The 16,696-nt window shown below is 53.5% G+C and overlaps 4 protein-coding genes across 4 annotated transcripts; 2 read left to right on the top strand and 2 right to left on the bottom strand.

The window, feature by feature from the left end:
• Positions 1 to 203: 203 nt before the first annotated feature.
• Positions 204 to 1,316, bottom strand: AYO20_01984 (hypothetical protein; the record flags this gene model as incomplete). Its single annotated transcript, XM_022640290.1, has 1 exon — positions 204 to 1,316. The coding sequence occupies one exon, from the start codon at positions 1,314 to 1,316 to the stop codon at positions 204 to 206; it is 1,113 nt and encodes a 370-aa protein (XP_022503790.1).
• A 1,147-nt stretch (positions 1,317 to 2,463) lies between these two features.
• Positions 2,464 to 7,443, bottom strand: AYO20_01983 (hypothetical protein; the record flags this gene model as incomplete). The annotated part of the gene is made up of 2 exons (XM_022640289.1): positions 2,464 to 2,602; positions 2,654 to 7,443. The coding sequence occupies 2 exons, from the start codon at positions 7,441 to 7,443 to the stop codon at positions 2,464 to 2,466; spliced, it is 4,929 nt and encodes a 1,642-aa protein (XP_022503789.1).
• Positions 7,444 to 8,863: 1,420 nt separating this feature from the next.
• On the top strand, positions 8,864 to 10,717 carry AYO20_01982 (hypothetical protein; the record flags this gene model as incomplete). Its single annotated transcript, XM_022640288.1, has 3 exons — positions 8,864 to 9,156; positions 9,209 to 10,593; positions 10,659 to 10,717. 3 exons carry the CDS (start codon positions 8,864 to 8,866, stop codon positions 10,715 to 10,717), a joined length of 1,737 nt encoding a protein of 578 aa, XP_022503788.1.
• A 776-nt stretch (positions 10,718 to 11,493) lies between these two features.
• On the top strand, positions 11,494 to 16,128 carry AYO20_01981 (hypothetical protein; the record flags this gene model as incomplete). Its single annotated transcript, XM_022640287.1, has 3 exons — positions 11,494 to 12,774; positions 12,829 to 15,657; positions 15,778 to 16,128. The coding sequence occupies 3 exons, from the start codon at positions 11,494 to 11,496 to the stop codon at positions 16,126 to 16,128; spliced, it is 4,461 nt and encodes a 1,486-aa protein (XP_022503787.1).
• Positions 16,129 to 16,696: the final 568 nt, after the last annotated feature.

Genomic DNA, 16,696 nt, shown 5'->3' with positions numbered 1-16,696 from the left:
GATACCGAGAAGCATAGAAACACAAGGAGAGGCAGGCGGATCAAATACACAATTGCACGACAGGGAGCACTACCCTCGCAGACTCCTTGGTTTCGAGGTCGCAGAGACTCAAGTTCTTGTTCCAAGAGGACAATAATGGCACTAGCTATGTCTATCGCACACGAAATATCAGAGCATTCGAACCTCCTCATCTCCGACACCGATCAAGTCGACTTGGACTGCGCCTTGGCCATGCTTCTCGTGACGCGCTTCGCCGGGCCATCCTGGGACTGTGCAGCGCCTTTCTTGACGGGGGCAGCTTTCTTCTCGGACGTCTTCTTCTTGGTAACCTTTGTGCTGGCGGCGGCAATCTTGGGCTCGGTAGTCTTCTTAGTAGCCTTGGCCTTGTCCTTTGGCTTAGCTTTTGTCGTTTTCTTCGGGGCCGCTTCGCTGTTGGGTCCTGGTTGTTGTTGTGCTGCAGCAGCAGCAGCAGCAGTAGTAGGTTTGTCGATCTCAGCCTTGTCCTTCAGATCCTGCTTCTGCTTCTCCTGCGTCTCCTGCGTCTCCTCGTCCGGCTTCTCCTTCTTCGCCTCCACCTCCACCTCACCAGTCTTCTCCGGGGCAGCTCCATAGGTGGATGTCATCGTCCCTTTTGACTTGTTTGGGACCTTCCTCGGCGGAGGAAGAGGGGCGACCTCGTCCTCGGACCAGTACGGGGAAAGGTCCGCAGGCATGACATCGGGAATGCTGACGGCCGGCGGCGCCAGGGGTTCGTTTTCCTTTTCCGGCTTGGGAGGACTCGTCGCCGTCTTCTTCTGCTTCTCCTTCTTCTTCTTCTTCTCCTTCTTCTTGTCCTCCTCGTTCGCCACCACCATATTCTTCTTCTTCGTCACCTTCGTCGGTTTTCCCAAACTCTTCGCCTTCTTCGAAGGACCGGCAACCTTTGTCTTCTTCGACCCCGAAGCTTTTGCGCCAGGCGCGGGAGTCGGACTCACGTACGCCGGGCCCAGCGCGTCCTTGATGGCCTGCTTGAGCGCCCGCTTCGTCTTGTACTTTGGCGACACGATGGGCGGAGCGCCGCCCGCGGCGAATTCGTCTGCCGTGTTGGCGGCGGCGGCGGCCTGGGCCCGACTCCTCGTCCTTCTAGAGGTCACTATCGGGTCCGAGTCCGGAGTGCTCAATCGTCGCGCCCTGGGTGGTTGTCCGCGCGACGGCGGCGGCGGCGGCGGCGCTGCAGTGGCTGGGATGGGACCTTTGGACTTGGCCTTGCCGGTCTTGGACACTCCGGCTGCCTCGCTGGCTTTGCCTCGGGGGCTAGGAGGGGGAGATTTCTGCATGGACCCCTTGAGTCAGCGGGCCAAATCGACAGTAGTATTCCAACATCCCTCCAGAAGAGAGAGGGAGGGAGAGGATGGAGGGAGAGATCATCCATTCCGAGGCCAGCGAGGTTTCGCTATTCGACTTACATTCGATGTCATCTTTCTGCAATTCTATTGTTCTCTTGCCCTTGATCCTTCCCTGCCTGTCAGGCAACTCAACCGAGCTGTATATCTCCTGCGGTGCGAGTAAAAAAAAAAAGGGAAACGAGATAGGAAAAATCCAGACACAGAGGACGAGGAAGGGAAGCCCATGACCCGAATTTTGAACGGGAAAAGGACATGCATGCATGATTGCTCGCCTGCTCGCCTGCTCTCTTGTTCATGGCTTTCTTTCTTTCTTTCTTTCTTGGTCGCATTTGGGTGCCAACCATGGACAACAAAGGAAAAATGACCAGATGGAAAAACCAAGAGAGCACGCCAGTCAAGTCTTGTCAAGTCCGCGCGCGAATGCATCCGGCGCAGAAAACAAGAGGCCAAGAAACAAAGCCATCGACCTTCGCTGAAAACGGCCCTGGCCCACGAAGCCGGACATATCGCCCTCATATTGTCGGTGCCTGTGTTCTGGGACAAGCCAGTCAGCAAAGCACCTAGCGAGGCTCGCCGCGGGCTTTGTCTTGGATGAGAGCGCATGCAGCGCAGCTGAGATCGCGAGTCAGGTAAGGTGAGAGAATGAGGGATCACAAAAAGAAAAGGCTGCGTGTGCACAGGTAGCGAGCAAAAAGTGGGTTCGGGGCAACGGACAGGTCCTGAAGAATGTGGAATGAAACGTGGGGAATTCCTCTGGATTCCTCGACAGCAGTCCCTTCATATCCAGGGTAGATAAGCAGTAACACCATCGCTGGCTAGCCCCTTGATCGCATCGCCTTGTCCAAATCCATCATCTTTCCAAAATTTGGCGGGTAGATCAATCCACTATAGTAACAATCGTGTAATTATGTGTCTTTATGTTTCTTTCGTCAGACTGCGTTCAGGTCGTCAAATGCCGTCGTGTGAAACCCGTACGAAGGACGGCGCTAACATTTTTGGATATATTCGCTCGAAAATGTCCCTTGGGATTCCCCGGGAGGTGCAAAGGTTGTTGTCATGTGTACATCGAGGTCGATATTCAACCGCCTAGCCCAGCACCGTCAACGTTTCTCAGCTTCGCAGCCAATGTGGTGTCGTAGAAGTTGTAGTATGGGTCGGGGATACAAAAGGTAGAATGTCGAAGCAGGGTGTCGGCTGTCGGTCGATCGGTCGGGTTGCTGTTTATCCATTAGTACACGAGAAACCCATGGCCAGCGGTCAAGACTTACACTTGGAAGCAGTCATACATGAAGTTCAGCCCGTCAACCGAAGCTGTCGACTGTACGTCTTCAGGAATAGGCGGTGCTTGACTGAGACTTCCCAGCTTGAAGATGGCACCGATGGCTTCTTCTCGGCTCCATGGTCGCTTTCCTGCAAACATTTCCAAAACCACACAACCAAGCGACCAGATATCGACTTTGGCACTATAACCCTGGCCGTGGGATCGGATCACTTCAGGGGCCATCCAGAACACCGAGCCTTGCATACTGTTGGTAACGTCGTTGCCGTAGATGTTGTCAGACTTTTTAGAGATGCCAAAATCCGAGATCTTGCATGTGCCATCAAGGTCGAGGAGGATGTTGTCAGCTTTCAAATCACGGTGCAGAATGCCTTCTTGGTGGAGGTATGCCAGTCCTTCCAAGGTCTGTCGCGTAAGTGATCGCACCACAGACTCCTCGAACTTTCCATGCTTGCGCAGACAGCTGCCGATGGAGCCACCAGGAATATACTCGAGATAGATACTGATAGAGAACTGACTCCGTTCGCAAGCAAGGTATTGCACAATGTTAGGATGCTCAAGATGCTGCATGGTGTCGATCTCTTGGTCCAGAGCAGCAACCATTTCTTTGATGCGATCTTTGTCTTGACCCGCAGCTTTCTGATTGACCTCGACCTGTTTGACGGCCAGGAACTCACCGGTTGTCGCATTCATGCCGAGGTACACACGTCCATAGGTGCCCTTGCCGATAAGTTGACCGCGAATGATTTTGAAGGTGGCCTGCCGCTTGGGCGTCTCGTCCGTGGGAACTTCTTCCTGAGGGATAGGATCAAGCGTGGATAATCGACTGCCTGGTTTTGGTCTGATCTGCACGATATGCGCACCAAACATCTTCGTAGACTTCCGGCGAACAATGCTGCTTGCATTATTCTGTTCCACGCGGGCGGCCACCGAAGGGCCTCGCTTGATGTCGTTGCGCTTCTGAGCAACCTCACGGATAGACTTCATCCTAGAAATGCCTCCTGTCGCTTTGCCAACTTGCCTCTGTGCAACACTTGCAACCCTATCACGATCCTTTGCCTTGAGAGTGGACTCGTCAGACCCCAGAGTATCCGATTCGCTCTTACGGCTGAACTCAAGATCCAGTCCGGCGGTGCCAAAGGTCACACTGGTGGAAGGTCCCTGGAGGGCGTCAAGGGGATCCTGATCCGTCGTCCTCATGGGCGAGTTGTTGTCGCCTTTCTCTTCTAGGTACGGCTTATCGAGATCGACGCCTGGGAAGAATTCGTCGAGATGATGAACGACATTTTCCACCGCCGGTCGATTCGCCCAGATGTCACTGATGAACGAATCTCTCCTATTCATTCGGTCATCTGGTGACTGGGCAGATCCACTGAAACTGCCGTCGGAGAGACTGCGGTCGTAGCCCTCTCCACTGGCCGTGGCGCTATCGTCGCCAGTGTTTTGCATGCCACTGGATGAGCTTGGCGACTTGAACCGTACGTTCTTGCTGATATTTTGGTCTGTATCCACGGTCAAGGTAGGTCTCTGATCTTTACTGCGCAACGGCATATCGTCCTTAGACAAGGACTTATTTGTCAGGGGGATTGCGAACAGTCCATCATCCGAGTCATCGTCCGAATCATCCTTGAGCGGATGGGGCGAAGGAGCAAAGGAAACGTTGGTCTCCTTGAATTCAAGATCCGGTCCGTACGACTTTCGGGTTTGCAGGAATGGCCGTGGTGCCGCCTCAGTCGAAGGACTGACCGCCGGTGAAGGACCAAAGCGCCGAGCACTCTCCAAAGCAGCATTCCGTGCCCGGCTCTCTTGGTTGGTATCGGCGAAACCTTCTTCATAGTTAGGAACTTTGAACAGCATATCACCTTTGCCCCGTGTAAAGTCGGGACGAAAGGACCCACCTGAATTACTGCGACCGAATTCAACACCCCTTCTATCTTGTTGCGGCCCTTGGCTGCCCAAAGTGGCTGGAGCGCCAGCCATCTTGCCAACATTGGCCAACGCGGCACCAATGCCACCAGAAGGAAGGGCCGCGAAAGCGGCTTTCTTCTTTGCACGCTCTGCGTCTTCTTCAGCAATGGGATCAGAGATTCGCTTCAAGGCATCGAGGGATGATCGATTGCCAGATCCTTTGGCCCGAAGAGAATTGACCTTGGTCAGCGTGGTGGATTCCGCAGGTGCTGTGGGTGGCCGTCGGACTGGCACAAGATTTTCGACCTTCTTCTCTTCGAACGGTGACAGGCGGGGACTGTCAAAGTCTATGACCGTGCTTCCTCGAATTCCACCACCACTGTATGTGGAAGTCGACTCTTTTTGAGCTCGACGAGATTCCAGGTAAGCCCTTTGTTTGGCCTCCGTCTGTCGTCGATATTCTTCAGCCTGCTTTTGCATGAGAGCAGGGTCAGTGACCAGTGATTCGGCTACAGGAGATGTATACCCATTGCGACTGATGCCACCAGACGAGTTTGATTTGACCATGGGTGGAGCTCTTTCGACCTGGCCCTTTTGGCCAAAAGAAACCCCGAGGCCAGCTGACTGAGTCGCCGAGCCAGGAACTGCGGAGAGTATAGGACTCTGAACGTACAGCTTGAAGCTGCCTAGGTTATCTGTCCGGTTCCGTATGGCGACAAGCATACCGTCCGAGAGTGCCGTTTCGTGCTCTGTTTGACCGGGCTCGGTAATAAAAATCTGTGCATATTCGGCGTCTGGTATCCCAAGCTCGATACAGATGAGACTGCGAAGGGCGATGGCCGTCTCCACTTCCGTAACGTCCACAAGCCGGTAGTTCCAACAGTCTGGCGTCACAAAAATGTATCTTCTTGATACATTGGGTCCTCGACGACCGGCTATCAGTGCCTTCTCATCTTCACTCGTTACAGAAGCCGGGCGTTGGAATAGTGCCGAGTCGCTACCATTCGCGCTGGGTCTTGCAAATAGCTTCAATGGACCAGGGCTTGTCGGTGACTCCAAAGGATGTTCATCTGACTGGGCCTGATTGTGCTCATGCCTCTTCCTCATAAACTTACTGAGAAAGCCTTTGCTGTGATCTTTGCCTCCCGGACCCGGGGCATAGTCATTGCTCCAAGTCCTGTGAGATTCTAGGGGCGAAGGTCTAGTCATCTCTTGTGCGTCACGCCTATCTGCATAAAAGCGTTCTGAGCCTCCAGATGACGTGTTGCTCCTTTCATAGGGACCTTGCATGTTGACATTCGAGCGAGAGTGGCTTGATGCTTTGAGCATAGAATCGGTGCTGTTGCTCTTGCTATGATCTGGTCGCTGTGTCTGAGAAGAGGTACTTGTAGCCGAAACAGGGATTGCACTTCCAAGACCTGGGCTGGCACTCGGAGAGGCATCAAACGTCTTGGGCAACAGACCCGTGGAACCGTCGCCCGAAAGATTGGGGCTATGTCGTCCTCGGTTGTTCATGCTGGTCAGAACGCCCCTTGTGTAATCTGTGCGCCCTGCGCCGGGAAAATTGTCTGCTGGCCGTGGGTCGCTTGGGGTTGAGGAAGCGCTACTATGTTTGCTGAGAACAGGCATGGTACTACTTCGACCCTGTGAATTTCGAGGCCCTAATCCTGTCGGGAATTGCGGAGGCATCTGCTTGCCAGGGCTTCCTTCTGGACCAGCCGTTCCAGGTGCGCTACCAAATTCAGATCGGGGAAGATGAGGCGAAGTTTCCAGATTTCCCTCAGTTGACGCACTCGGAATCATACCAGACTCTCGCCTCCGATGACCAGTGCCTGCACTGGCTGGACCCTCACCTCCCTGTTCGACAAGGCGAGAGATTAGCTTCCGTAATCTCTTGCCCTCTTCCCGCTCGCGAGCCTGGTCCCAACCAGTATTGCCGCTCGAACAGACCTTTGCGAGCTGTGGGTAAATGGTCTGATGCATCATGCCCAAGTTCCCACGGCCATTCGGTCCCCGGCCAAGGTCGAGAAAGTCGGAACCTTGCAGCTTCAACAACCTAAAGGTCTCCTGCCAATCATTTGAGAATCCATTCGCAGCCAGCCAAGCAAGGACGCGATCCAAGGGCCACTGCGAAGACAACTCGGCCGAGTTGCTGCCCGTGACGGCAGCACTGTGCGCTCGCTGTCGACCCTGGTCAGTGCTTGACTGTTGATTGACCAAGGTTGCGGTTGGGGGACCTGGAGAGATGGGTTCGTTGATCTCGCGAAGGGGTAAAGTGAAAGCGGCCCTATTTGAAGAAGCGGAGGCTGCCCGATTTTCTCTATTGGCAATATCCGGGTTCGGATGTATCGGATTGGGATATGAGTAGCTATGTGAATTAGTGGAAGTGTCAGAATATTTCTGATCTGAGTGAGACAATGAAGGCTCGGAAGTGAATTGGGCATCATATCGCGAGTATGAAGAGTAATCGTCGAGGGGTGGAATGCCGACGCCGGGCCCAAACGAATCCCCAGTGGGAATAAATGTGGCGGACAGGATGGGTTTGTCATTCTGCGGAGGCGGCGGCGGAATATTCAGCTGTCGCATACCGTAGGATAGGTGTTGTCCCTGTCCCTGGGTATGATTTGTTGGCGGAGGAGGTGGTATATTCTGGCCCAAGCCTGATCTTCCCCATGGCTGCTGCCATCCTGCGCCTGGCAGCCCGAAAACTGTCCCAAGGGGTAGGGCGGAGGGATGTGGTCCCGGTGGAGGGGGAGGAAGATTCGATTGAAGATACGGTCGCGGAGGAGGCGGTGGAAGATGGCCTAGAGTGCCTTGTCCCGGGGGAGGGGGGGGCCCAGGAATATATTGTTGTTGTCTCTGGTTATCCATTATCTGGCCGTTGGAGACCATCCTTCAAAGGTCGGTCGATTGCTTAGAGGTGAATCAAGCAAAAAGTATCATTCGACCCCAACAAAGCCAGGTGGCTATGTTTGCAGTCGGACAGACGAGAGTTTTATTGCCTGCGATTCCAGTTTTCCTAGCTTTTTTCGGGACCTGGACTCTCACGGTCGCAAGTCTGACACAGCTCCTCAATGGACTCTATCCACGCCACTTTTCGGCTTCGAGTCGAGCAGAGCGACGAGGCGCACGCCTGGACAAAGCACAATGTCACAGACACATGATAGAAGGAGTGAGCTCGCTAGTAGACGGACTAGTGAACAGATAAAAGACGAGGAAGCGGCATCGACGACTGATACGAAGTAAAGGAAATGGTTGGTGTTTGTAGAACTGAGGAAACGGCGGACACTCCCACGTGCAGTTGGTGACAGCAACGGGCGACGAGCGCTGATATATCCGCAGAAGATGGCGTCGGCGTCTTAACTATGAGTGAGAGGGGTGTAAGCGGAATAGGATGTCGACGACGGTGAGAATTGAGAAAGTCGCAGTCCGAGCGCAGTTGAACTGGGGTATGGGACAAGTGGCTGATGAGCGGCAACCTGTGATTTGGGGCCGAAGGAACCCAGAAGGCTGACCTGGGCAAGCCTACAAAGCCGGAAGAGGCTAGATCGGGGCTAATGAGGCTGTCGGCTGGTATGCCCAATGGAGGTGGCGGAATAAGCGCGTAGCTGGAGGGAAAAGGCCTCGAGGGCATCGGAGCCCAACTACTGGCTCCCGCCCCCAACGCGATGAACAAATACCTGGACACTGGGCGCTGGCTAGTGGGGGGTCGCTTGATAGGGACCTCTTTACCTAGAGTTACCCACCTGGGCATGGTGGGCGTGCCTAAGGGCCTCGGCGTGCTAGGTAGGCACAGTACTTGTTAGGTTTGGAGGTACGAGTAAGCTTTGCTCCCAGATAATCCAGCTGCCAGCAATATTTATACGCAGTGCCACGTTTCTCCCCAGCAGGTTGCACAACAGCCCTGGCGGCCGTGGCAGCTTAGAATGCCTCACATAAGGATGCACCAGATGCTTTGTTCGAATTATCACAAGCTTTTGCTCTGGCGTGGTGGGCTGATGTTGCGCGTCACATCATACCACTCTTGCATCACAAAGCATCATGATCCCAGCTTTTTCCCTGTTACATCTGCTTCTCGTTGACCGTAAAGTTCATCTCAACATTCTTGCCGGCCTTCCGCTGCAGACCTCAATGCTTATCATGCCCGACGCGATCGGAGCATCTCGTGAATTTCTTATAAAATCTACCTCATCCCCAGTTCTGTGGACGTAGTTTCCTGTCCACCGTCTCTCAATTGTTTTTTCTTCTTCTTCTCCGTGTCCCTCCTCTTGTAGTGTGCTCGTCCTCAATCATGGCCGATCTGACCGAAATGCTGAGAGAGCCCGTGGATGTTGCTACTTATCTCTTCACTAGGCTGAAGCAGATGGGCATCGACTCTGTCCATGGACTTCCGGGTGATTTCAATCTGGTGGCTCTGGATTATCTCGAGGGCTGCGGTCTTCAATGGGTGGGAAACTGCAATGAGCTCAACGCCGGCTACGCCGCCGATGGCTATGCTCGAGTGAAAGGGATATCAGCTATTATCACCACCTTTGGAGTGGGGGAGCTGTCTCTGCTCAATGCAACCGCAGGAAGGCGAGTCACGTGGTCTCGGAATGGATGTCTCTGATACAACTCACTAACTTGTTCATTTCAGCTTCGCCGAGTTCGTGCCAGTGGTGCATATCGTCGGGACACCTAGTACCATATCTCAGAAAAATGGCATGCTTCTGCATCATACCCTGGGCAACGGCAACTTCAATGTTTTCGCCGAGATGGCTGCCCATGTGGCAGTCAACGTCGCCAAATTGAAGGACCATCGCGATATCGCCTCACAAATCGACAATGCGTTGCGCGAGTGCTATCTTCTCAGTCGGCCCGTTTACCTGACGCTCCCGACAGACATGGTCAAACGGAAGGTTGAGGGTCAACGACTCAAGACCCAACTGGACCTGAGCCCGCACAAGAATGACCCAGAAAAGGAAGAGTACGTGGTCGACGTGATTCTGAAGTATCTCACCGCGGCCAAGAACCCCGTCATTCTGGTTGACAGCTGCGCCATTCGTCACCGCGTGCTGCCCGAGACCCACGAGCTGATCGAGAAATCGGGTCTACCGGTGTTCGTGGCGCCCATGGGCAAAGGCGCCGTCGATGAAACCTTGCCTAACTTCGGCGGTATCTATGCAGGAGCTGCGTCCAACCCTGGAGTCCAGGAGCGTGTTGAAGGGGCAGACTTGCTCCTGACCATCGGCAGCGTCAAGTCCGACTTCAACACGGCCGGATTCTCCTACCGAACCTCGCAACTGAAAACCATCGACTTTCACAGTACGTACATGCGAGTGCGGTGGTCAGAGTACCCCGGGGTTGGCATGAAAGGCGTCCTCCGCAGACTCATCGACCGACTACCCAAGCTCGACGTTCAGCCTGGACCTACATTACAACAGAAACAGATCCCCGAAGATGAAAATCCTAACGACACTGCCATCACGCACCGTTGGTTCTGGCCGCGGTTGGGACAGTGGCTGCGTGACGGCGACGTTGTGCTCACCGAGACTGGAACGTCCAACTATGGCATATTTGATACTCGATTCCCTCCAAATGTGACGAACATCAGCCAGATTCTATGGGGGAGTATTGGTTATGCGACCGGCGCATGTCAGGGTGTAGCATTGGCCGCCAAAGAGCTCGGTGGTAACCGTCGGACAATTCTCTTCACCGGCGACGGCAGCTTCCAGCTTACATGCCAGGAAGTGAGCACGATGATCCGGCATAACCTCAACCCAATCATCTTCATTGTCTGCAACAACGGTTACACCATTGAACGCTTCATCCACGGTATGGAAGCCGGCTACAACGACATCCAGAACTGGAAATACAAGGATCTGGTCCCAGCCTTTGGAGCAACAGAAGGCAGCTACAAAACATACCAAGTCAGGACAAAGGACGACATCCATGCTTTGTTTCACGACGAAACCTTTTCGAAAGCTCCCTGTCTGCAGTTGGTCGAGATGTACATGCCGTGGGATGATTCGCCTGCAGGATGTAAGTCTTCTCTAACCATTCGACTCTTTCTCGCTTGGGACAGAAGATGCTAACGAATATACCAGTGTCTGTGACGGCAGCTGCCAGTGCTCGGAATAATGCCAAAATGCTCGAGACTTCTTAGACGTTCAAAATAGACACGGTGGAAACAGACACGCAGAACAGGCTCGCGTAGGCTGGAATGGACGGTATATAGACAAGGCTGGTAATATCTATTATCGCTCTTCTGCTCTTCTGCACTTCTGAGCCTATCGCGGTAGGCTGCAACGATTGCTTCTCTGCGTATGTGGTGCCTGGAATGTTGAGCCCGAAGCTCGCCTAATGCTGCCTGCGGGCTTTGTTGTAACTTTGTTGTAATCAAGCAGCCCCAGGCCTTGTGATTGGGTCGATAATTCAGACCCTGGCCAACTAGCGGATACACGGTCTCGAGGCTCAGTCACACACCCCCATGCAACACAGAACCGAGAAAGACGCAGAGAGACAGAGAGAGCGAGAGAGAGAAAGATACCTGAATCATTTCATCCTCTCCTACTGTTGACTGGCACGAGAAGACCGTCGGCGGTATCATATCCCGACTGTTTTGTTCTGCATCGGCATCTATGTGCTGTAGAGATGCTTCCATAATGTCCTCGACGCATAGCGGATGTCCTGGCTATCGGGCTACCTCCCATCAACAACCCCATCACGCTGTCAGGTGAGAGACTGTGTGTGTGTGCACAGTGAACTTGTGACCCTCAGCGACTCGTTGCTCTCTCACTGGAGACGCTGACAGTGTGCACTTGGCCCAAATGCCTCACGCGTTGCCGACACTTTGAGAAGGGCATTTCTGCCATACACTGAGGAATCCAAAGCCGTTCGTCAACTTGACCCGCGCGTCCCAGATCTCAACGAGCGAACAAGATGTCGAACCTCGAATCTCCTCCCCCCAAGAAGAGCGGCCTCCGCAAACTTCACACGCGACACACAAACCTTCATCGCCTCCCTTCATCACACATCCCGTCTCGCCTGCGCCTGGGAGACGATGCCCAAGAAGACGTGACGGCCCCCAATCGAGGCTCAAATATGCCTGCCCAATACATGAATCAATCGATCTTTTCCATGATCGCGGCCGCCGGGTCGCGAACCGACTTCAACACGAGATTTGACGAGTCTAGCGATAGTGAAGATGAGATCCCGGAGGAACAAGCACAGACAGCCACCGATGATGCATCCCTCCCGGTTACTTCAGAGACAGGGTCAAAAGAGACACAATCTGTGGCAACAAAGGACGATAAAAGTAGCAGTGACAAGAAGAGCAAGCGTCTTTCAAGTCAGCGATTAGTCCAGTCGTTGCCACGTCTCACAGGACGATCGATCCGCAGGAAAGAGGGCACGCCCCAACAAGATCCAAGTCCTGGAAGCGATGTGACCTCGGAGTCTTCGAGGAGTAATCCGCGAGATGCACCTGTTCTCAGTCGCTTGATAACTGCAGAGGCCCAGTTTCAAGAGAGTGCGGAAGGTCAAGATCCTATGCTGTCATCTCCTACAGCCCTGAGGTCTAGAAGCAGAGGCGAATCGACGCCGCAGACGCTTCTTGCGACACGGCTGATGGAAATCTTCGGGTTTGAAGAGCCCGAGCCCGTGGTGGCAGAATATCCGTGTTGGCTGTTGCAGAGCGTGCTCCTACAGGGCTATCTTTACATCACAAAGCAACACATTTGCTTCTATGCCTATCTGCCCAAGAAGTCACACACCGTTGTCAAAACCGGATATCTTTCAAAGAAGGGCAGGACGACTTCCAAATACAAAAGATACTGGTTTTCCCTCAAAGGGGATGTACTGTCCTACCACTCCGATGCCTCAAACCTCTATTTCCCTTCCGGAAATATCGACCTCAGATATGGCATATCTGCTAATCTCTCCACCGACAAGGACAAAGGCAAGTCCAAGGACTGCAAAGATTTCTCTGTCACGACAGACCATCGCACATATCACTTTCGAGCAGACACTACTTCGAGCGCTAAGGAATGGGTGCAGACTCTTCAGAAGACAATCTTCCGCTCTCACAACGATGGTGACAGCGTCAAGATTTCCTTACCAGTGGAAAACATCATTGATTTCGAGGAGAGCCCGGTGGTCGAATTCGCAGAGACGGTCAAGATCAGAGTGATTGAAAGCGAGGATTCCTACGCTATCGACGAAGTAAGGGCCCATATCCTATCAATTCTTGTTTTTGCGCGATGCTGACTCTTACAGTATTTCTTCTCCTTCTTCAGCTTTGGCCAAGATGCACTCCATGTCCTCGGAAGCCTGATCACCGAGGCTCCAGCTAGGAGGACGTCGGAAGATGTACTTTCGCCGACAAGAAAGGTCGAGCCTTGGTCCAGCCCCCGACCTAGACCAATCCCACATCGGACTTCTTCCGATGTTGTCGCTGGGAGTCCAAGGGCTCAATCGAGCCCTCCTCTCAAAGACAGTGTCAGAGCTACTCTGATCCCATTCTCTGTCGGAAATGATGGCAGACTATCACCGAGAATAAGCGGAGAGTTTCCTCGCGGCAATAGTCCTTCACGTTCTAGCAACGAGTTTACGGGGGAATACGGTCGTGCCAGTTTCGAAAGAGGCCGCAGAAGTGGAAGTACGAGTCGTCTCGAGGCGAGCAACTCAAAGCGAACGACCCGATCACCGTTAGCGAGACATCACGACTCTGAAGATTCATATGTCCAATCTATCGACAAGGAAACAGACTCGTCTACCGCGCCCTTGTCGCCACGCGCAGAAGCACAAATGTCCGCTAGCCAAATCTTGACAAGGAGCGATGTTTTTCACCAGCCGGCCGTTCACCGAATGGAAACTTTGGCATCTATATCTACTGAACCTACGAGAAAATCATCAGAAGGGGGGACAATCCTGTCAAGCTCTCCACAGCGAGGAGATACGTTTCCCGTCCCGATCCGAGGCACTCATGAGCCACACACAGACCGCCGGGGGAATGTTCAACATGAATACCTCTCATCAGAACTAGAACCCGGCAAAAATTATGTTAGGGACAGTTCCTCACCCACTCTGCAGGATCTTGTGAAAGCCGGATCTTACCCTCTACAACGAGCTGGAGCTTTCGCCGACTATCTCAAAAGCCGGTCCAGTTCAATGAGAAAACTTCTCGCCACCGAGTCTATGTCATATCTGGAGAAAGTATCGGGTATGTGGGCGGGGAGCAGGAAGCACTATGGAGAAAACGAGGGTGTCGTCCCTGATGACAGAGGCGTCGATCCCGAAGATGAAGAAGCCAACGTCGGCCATGGCGATCGCTTTCGCGCACATTTCGCATTGCCTGTCACTGAGAAACTACAAGCAACTTACTTCGGTTTCCTGCACCGCGTGCTCCCCCTGTATGGCAAGATATACATCAGCAATCGAAAATTCTGCTTTCGAAGTCTCCTACCCGGGACGCGGACAAAGCTGGTTCTTCCATTGAAAGACATTGAGAACGTCGACAAGGAGAAAGGCTTCCGGTTCGGCTATCACGGTCTAGTCTTGGTGATTCGCGGTCACGAGGAATTATTCTTCGAATTCAGCTCCGCCGAACATCGAGATGATTGCACAGTGACGCTACTGCACAGTCTAGAAACAGCTCGCTACATGGCTGAATCGGGCGTCCTGCCAAAAGCAGATGAAGATGACGCAGAAATCGCCAAAGAAGAGCATCGAAAGCTTCAAGAAGCCCGTCGTTCCTCCACCACTGGTGATCATGCTCTGGTCTTGCCTGATACAGCTGAAGCTATCTATAGCCACAAGGATGAAGAGCCCTCAGGGCCAGTGCTGTTCGACGACCCTCGCTCCTCCATCATCAACCTGTCGAAACCTAGTGATTCACTTCGCATCACGTGTCTCACAATTGGCTCAAGAGGGGACGTGCAGCCTTATATTGCCTTGTGCAAGGGTCTCTTAGCAGAAGGCCACCGGCCGCGTATCGCTACGCATGCTGAGTTTGGCCCCTGGATCCAGAAGCATGGGATTGATTTCAGACCTGTAGATGGTGACCCGGCCGAGCTGATGCGCATCTGTGTTGAGAATGGCATGTTCACGTACTCGTTTCTACGTGAAGCCTCGGCCAAGTTCCGCACATGGATCGACGAACTTCTGACTTCAGCCTGGGCTGCATGTCAAGAGTCGGATCTTTTAATCGAATCACCTTCAGCGATGGCGGGTATCCATATCGCCGAAGCCCTGGGCATCCCTTACTTTCGCGCATTCACTATGCCGTGGACACGCACGCGTGCATATCCGCACGCCTTTGCCGTTCCGGAACACAAAATAGGGGGAGCGTACAACTACTATTCATACGTCATGTTCGATAATGTGTTCTGGAAGGCTATCGCGGGACAAGTCAACCGCTGGCGCAAGAAGGAATTAGGCTTGAGGAGCACCAATCTCGACAAGATGCAGCCCAACAAAGTGCCCTTCTTGTACAATTTCAGCCCGCATGTGGTGGCACCGCCTCTGGATTATAGTGACTGGGTCAGAGTGACGGGCTACTGGTTTCTTGACGAAGCCTCGGACTGGACGCCACCTAGCGAACTGACCGATTTCATCAAAAAGGCTCGAGACGACAAGAAGAAGCTGGTGTATATTGGGTTCGGAAGCATCGTCGTCTCTGATCCCGCTGCACTCACCAAGACAGTCGTGGACTCGGTCCTCAAGGCCGACGTGCGTTGCATCCTCTCCAAGGGCTGGTCCGACCGCCTCGGCGATCCGCAAGCTGTCAAGACTGAGGTTCCGCTACCCCCCGACATTTTCCAGATCAAGTCGGCGCCGCACGACTGGTTGTTCCGCCAGATTGATGCGGCGTGCCATCACGGCGGCGCGGGGACCACTGGCGCCAGTCTCCGAGCGGGGCTTCCGACGGTGGTGAAACCGTTCTTTGGGGATCAGTTCTTTTTTGGATCGAGAGTGGAGGATCTCGGCGTGGGTATCTGCTTGAAGAAGGTCAACGTGAGCGTGTTCTCGAGGGCGCTTTGGGAGGCGACGCACAGCGAGCGGATGATTGTGAAGGCGAGGTTGTTAGGAGAACAGATTCGCAAGGTGAGAGAGATATTTCCCTTTTTTTTTTTTTTTTTTACCTTGGATGAGTCAATTGGTATTGTTCTTGAGGACAAGAAGCGGAACTTGTGTGTGAAGAGATGTACTAATGTTGTGCTGCAGGAGAACGGCGTGCAAACCGCCATTCAAGCAATCTACCGCGACCTCGAATACGCACGATCGCTAGTCAGGGCCCGCGCCGCGATCCAACAACGGGGCGCCGCCGCAGCAGCTGGAGGAGCAGCTGGGCTTACCGCTATTGACCTCGATGAAGGCGGCAACATTGAGGAGTCCTGGACATTCATCGGAGACGAAAGCGATCCGGACATACAGCGCCGGATCCAGGAGTGGGACACTACTGGGACAGGTCCTACCCCGGCGCGCGGGAGGGCGCCTCGAGTAAGCCTAGATCGAGTGAAGTTGGGTGCTATGCAGGGTGTCGAACCGGTCAGAAAGGCGAGTGTCAAGCGGTGATCAAGACGACGGAATCGTTGGCAATACGAGGCCGAGGTCATCATTCGAAACACGTACGACGCTGGATTTGGGTAGGACAAAGGGAGAAAGCAGGACAAATACAAAATGACTGAGTGTCCTGGAGGGATTTGGGATGGGCGATGGGAAACCAGGGAATCATGGGCGATGTTGATGTGTTGCACAGCGTGGGCGTTTCAGGTGATTTCGTGGGTGCTTGTGATTGTGCTTGTGCTGTGGTTTTCGCATACACCGCATGCAGAGTATGTTGGGGCGACCTTTTCCTCTTCTAAGAAGGGTGCAAAATCTGCTTCTCTGTGTGCGTTTGTACGCGCGTATTTGTTTGTCTCACGATCTGGCGTTTTGTTGGTTCGTTGGGTGCAGGAACTCTCATTGACTTTGTTGAAAGCTCTCCACATGCAAATCGAGAGCAGCAAGCCATCGGGAGTAAGTACCCGATGTTGTTATTGTCGGATTTCGACCTTTGACGACGTCATGAGTGTGTCATTTAGACAGATCTAGCGGAAGAGACGGGAGTTGGGCCTTGCGATAGACATGAGATTCAATAAAG

The sequence above is a fragment of the Fonsecaea nubica genome, assembly GCF_001646965.1.
Source record: "Fonsecaea nubica strain CBS 269.64 chromosome Unknown Scaff8, whole genome shotgun sequence".
NCBI classification, from domain to species: Eukaryota; Fungi; Ascomycota; class Eurotiomycetes; order Chaetothyriales; family Herpotrichiellaceae; genus Fonsecaea; species Fonsecaea nubica.
The sequence above is the reverse complement of the archived record's forward strand: the minus strand, read 5'-3'. Positions and strand labels throughout refer to the sequence as shown.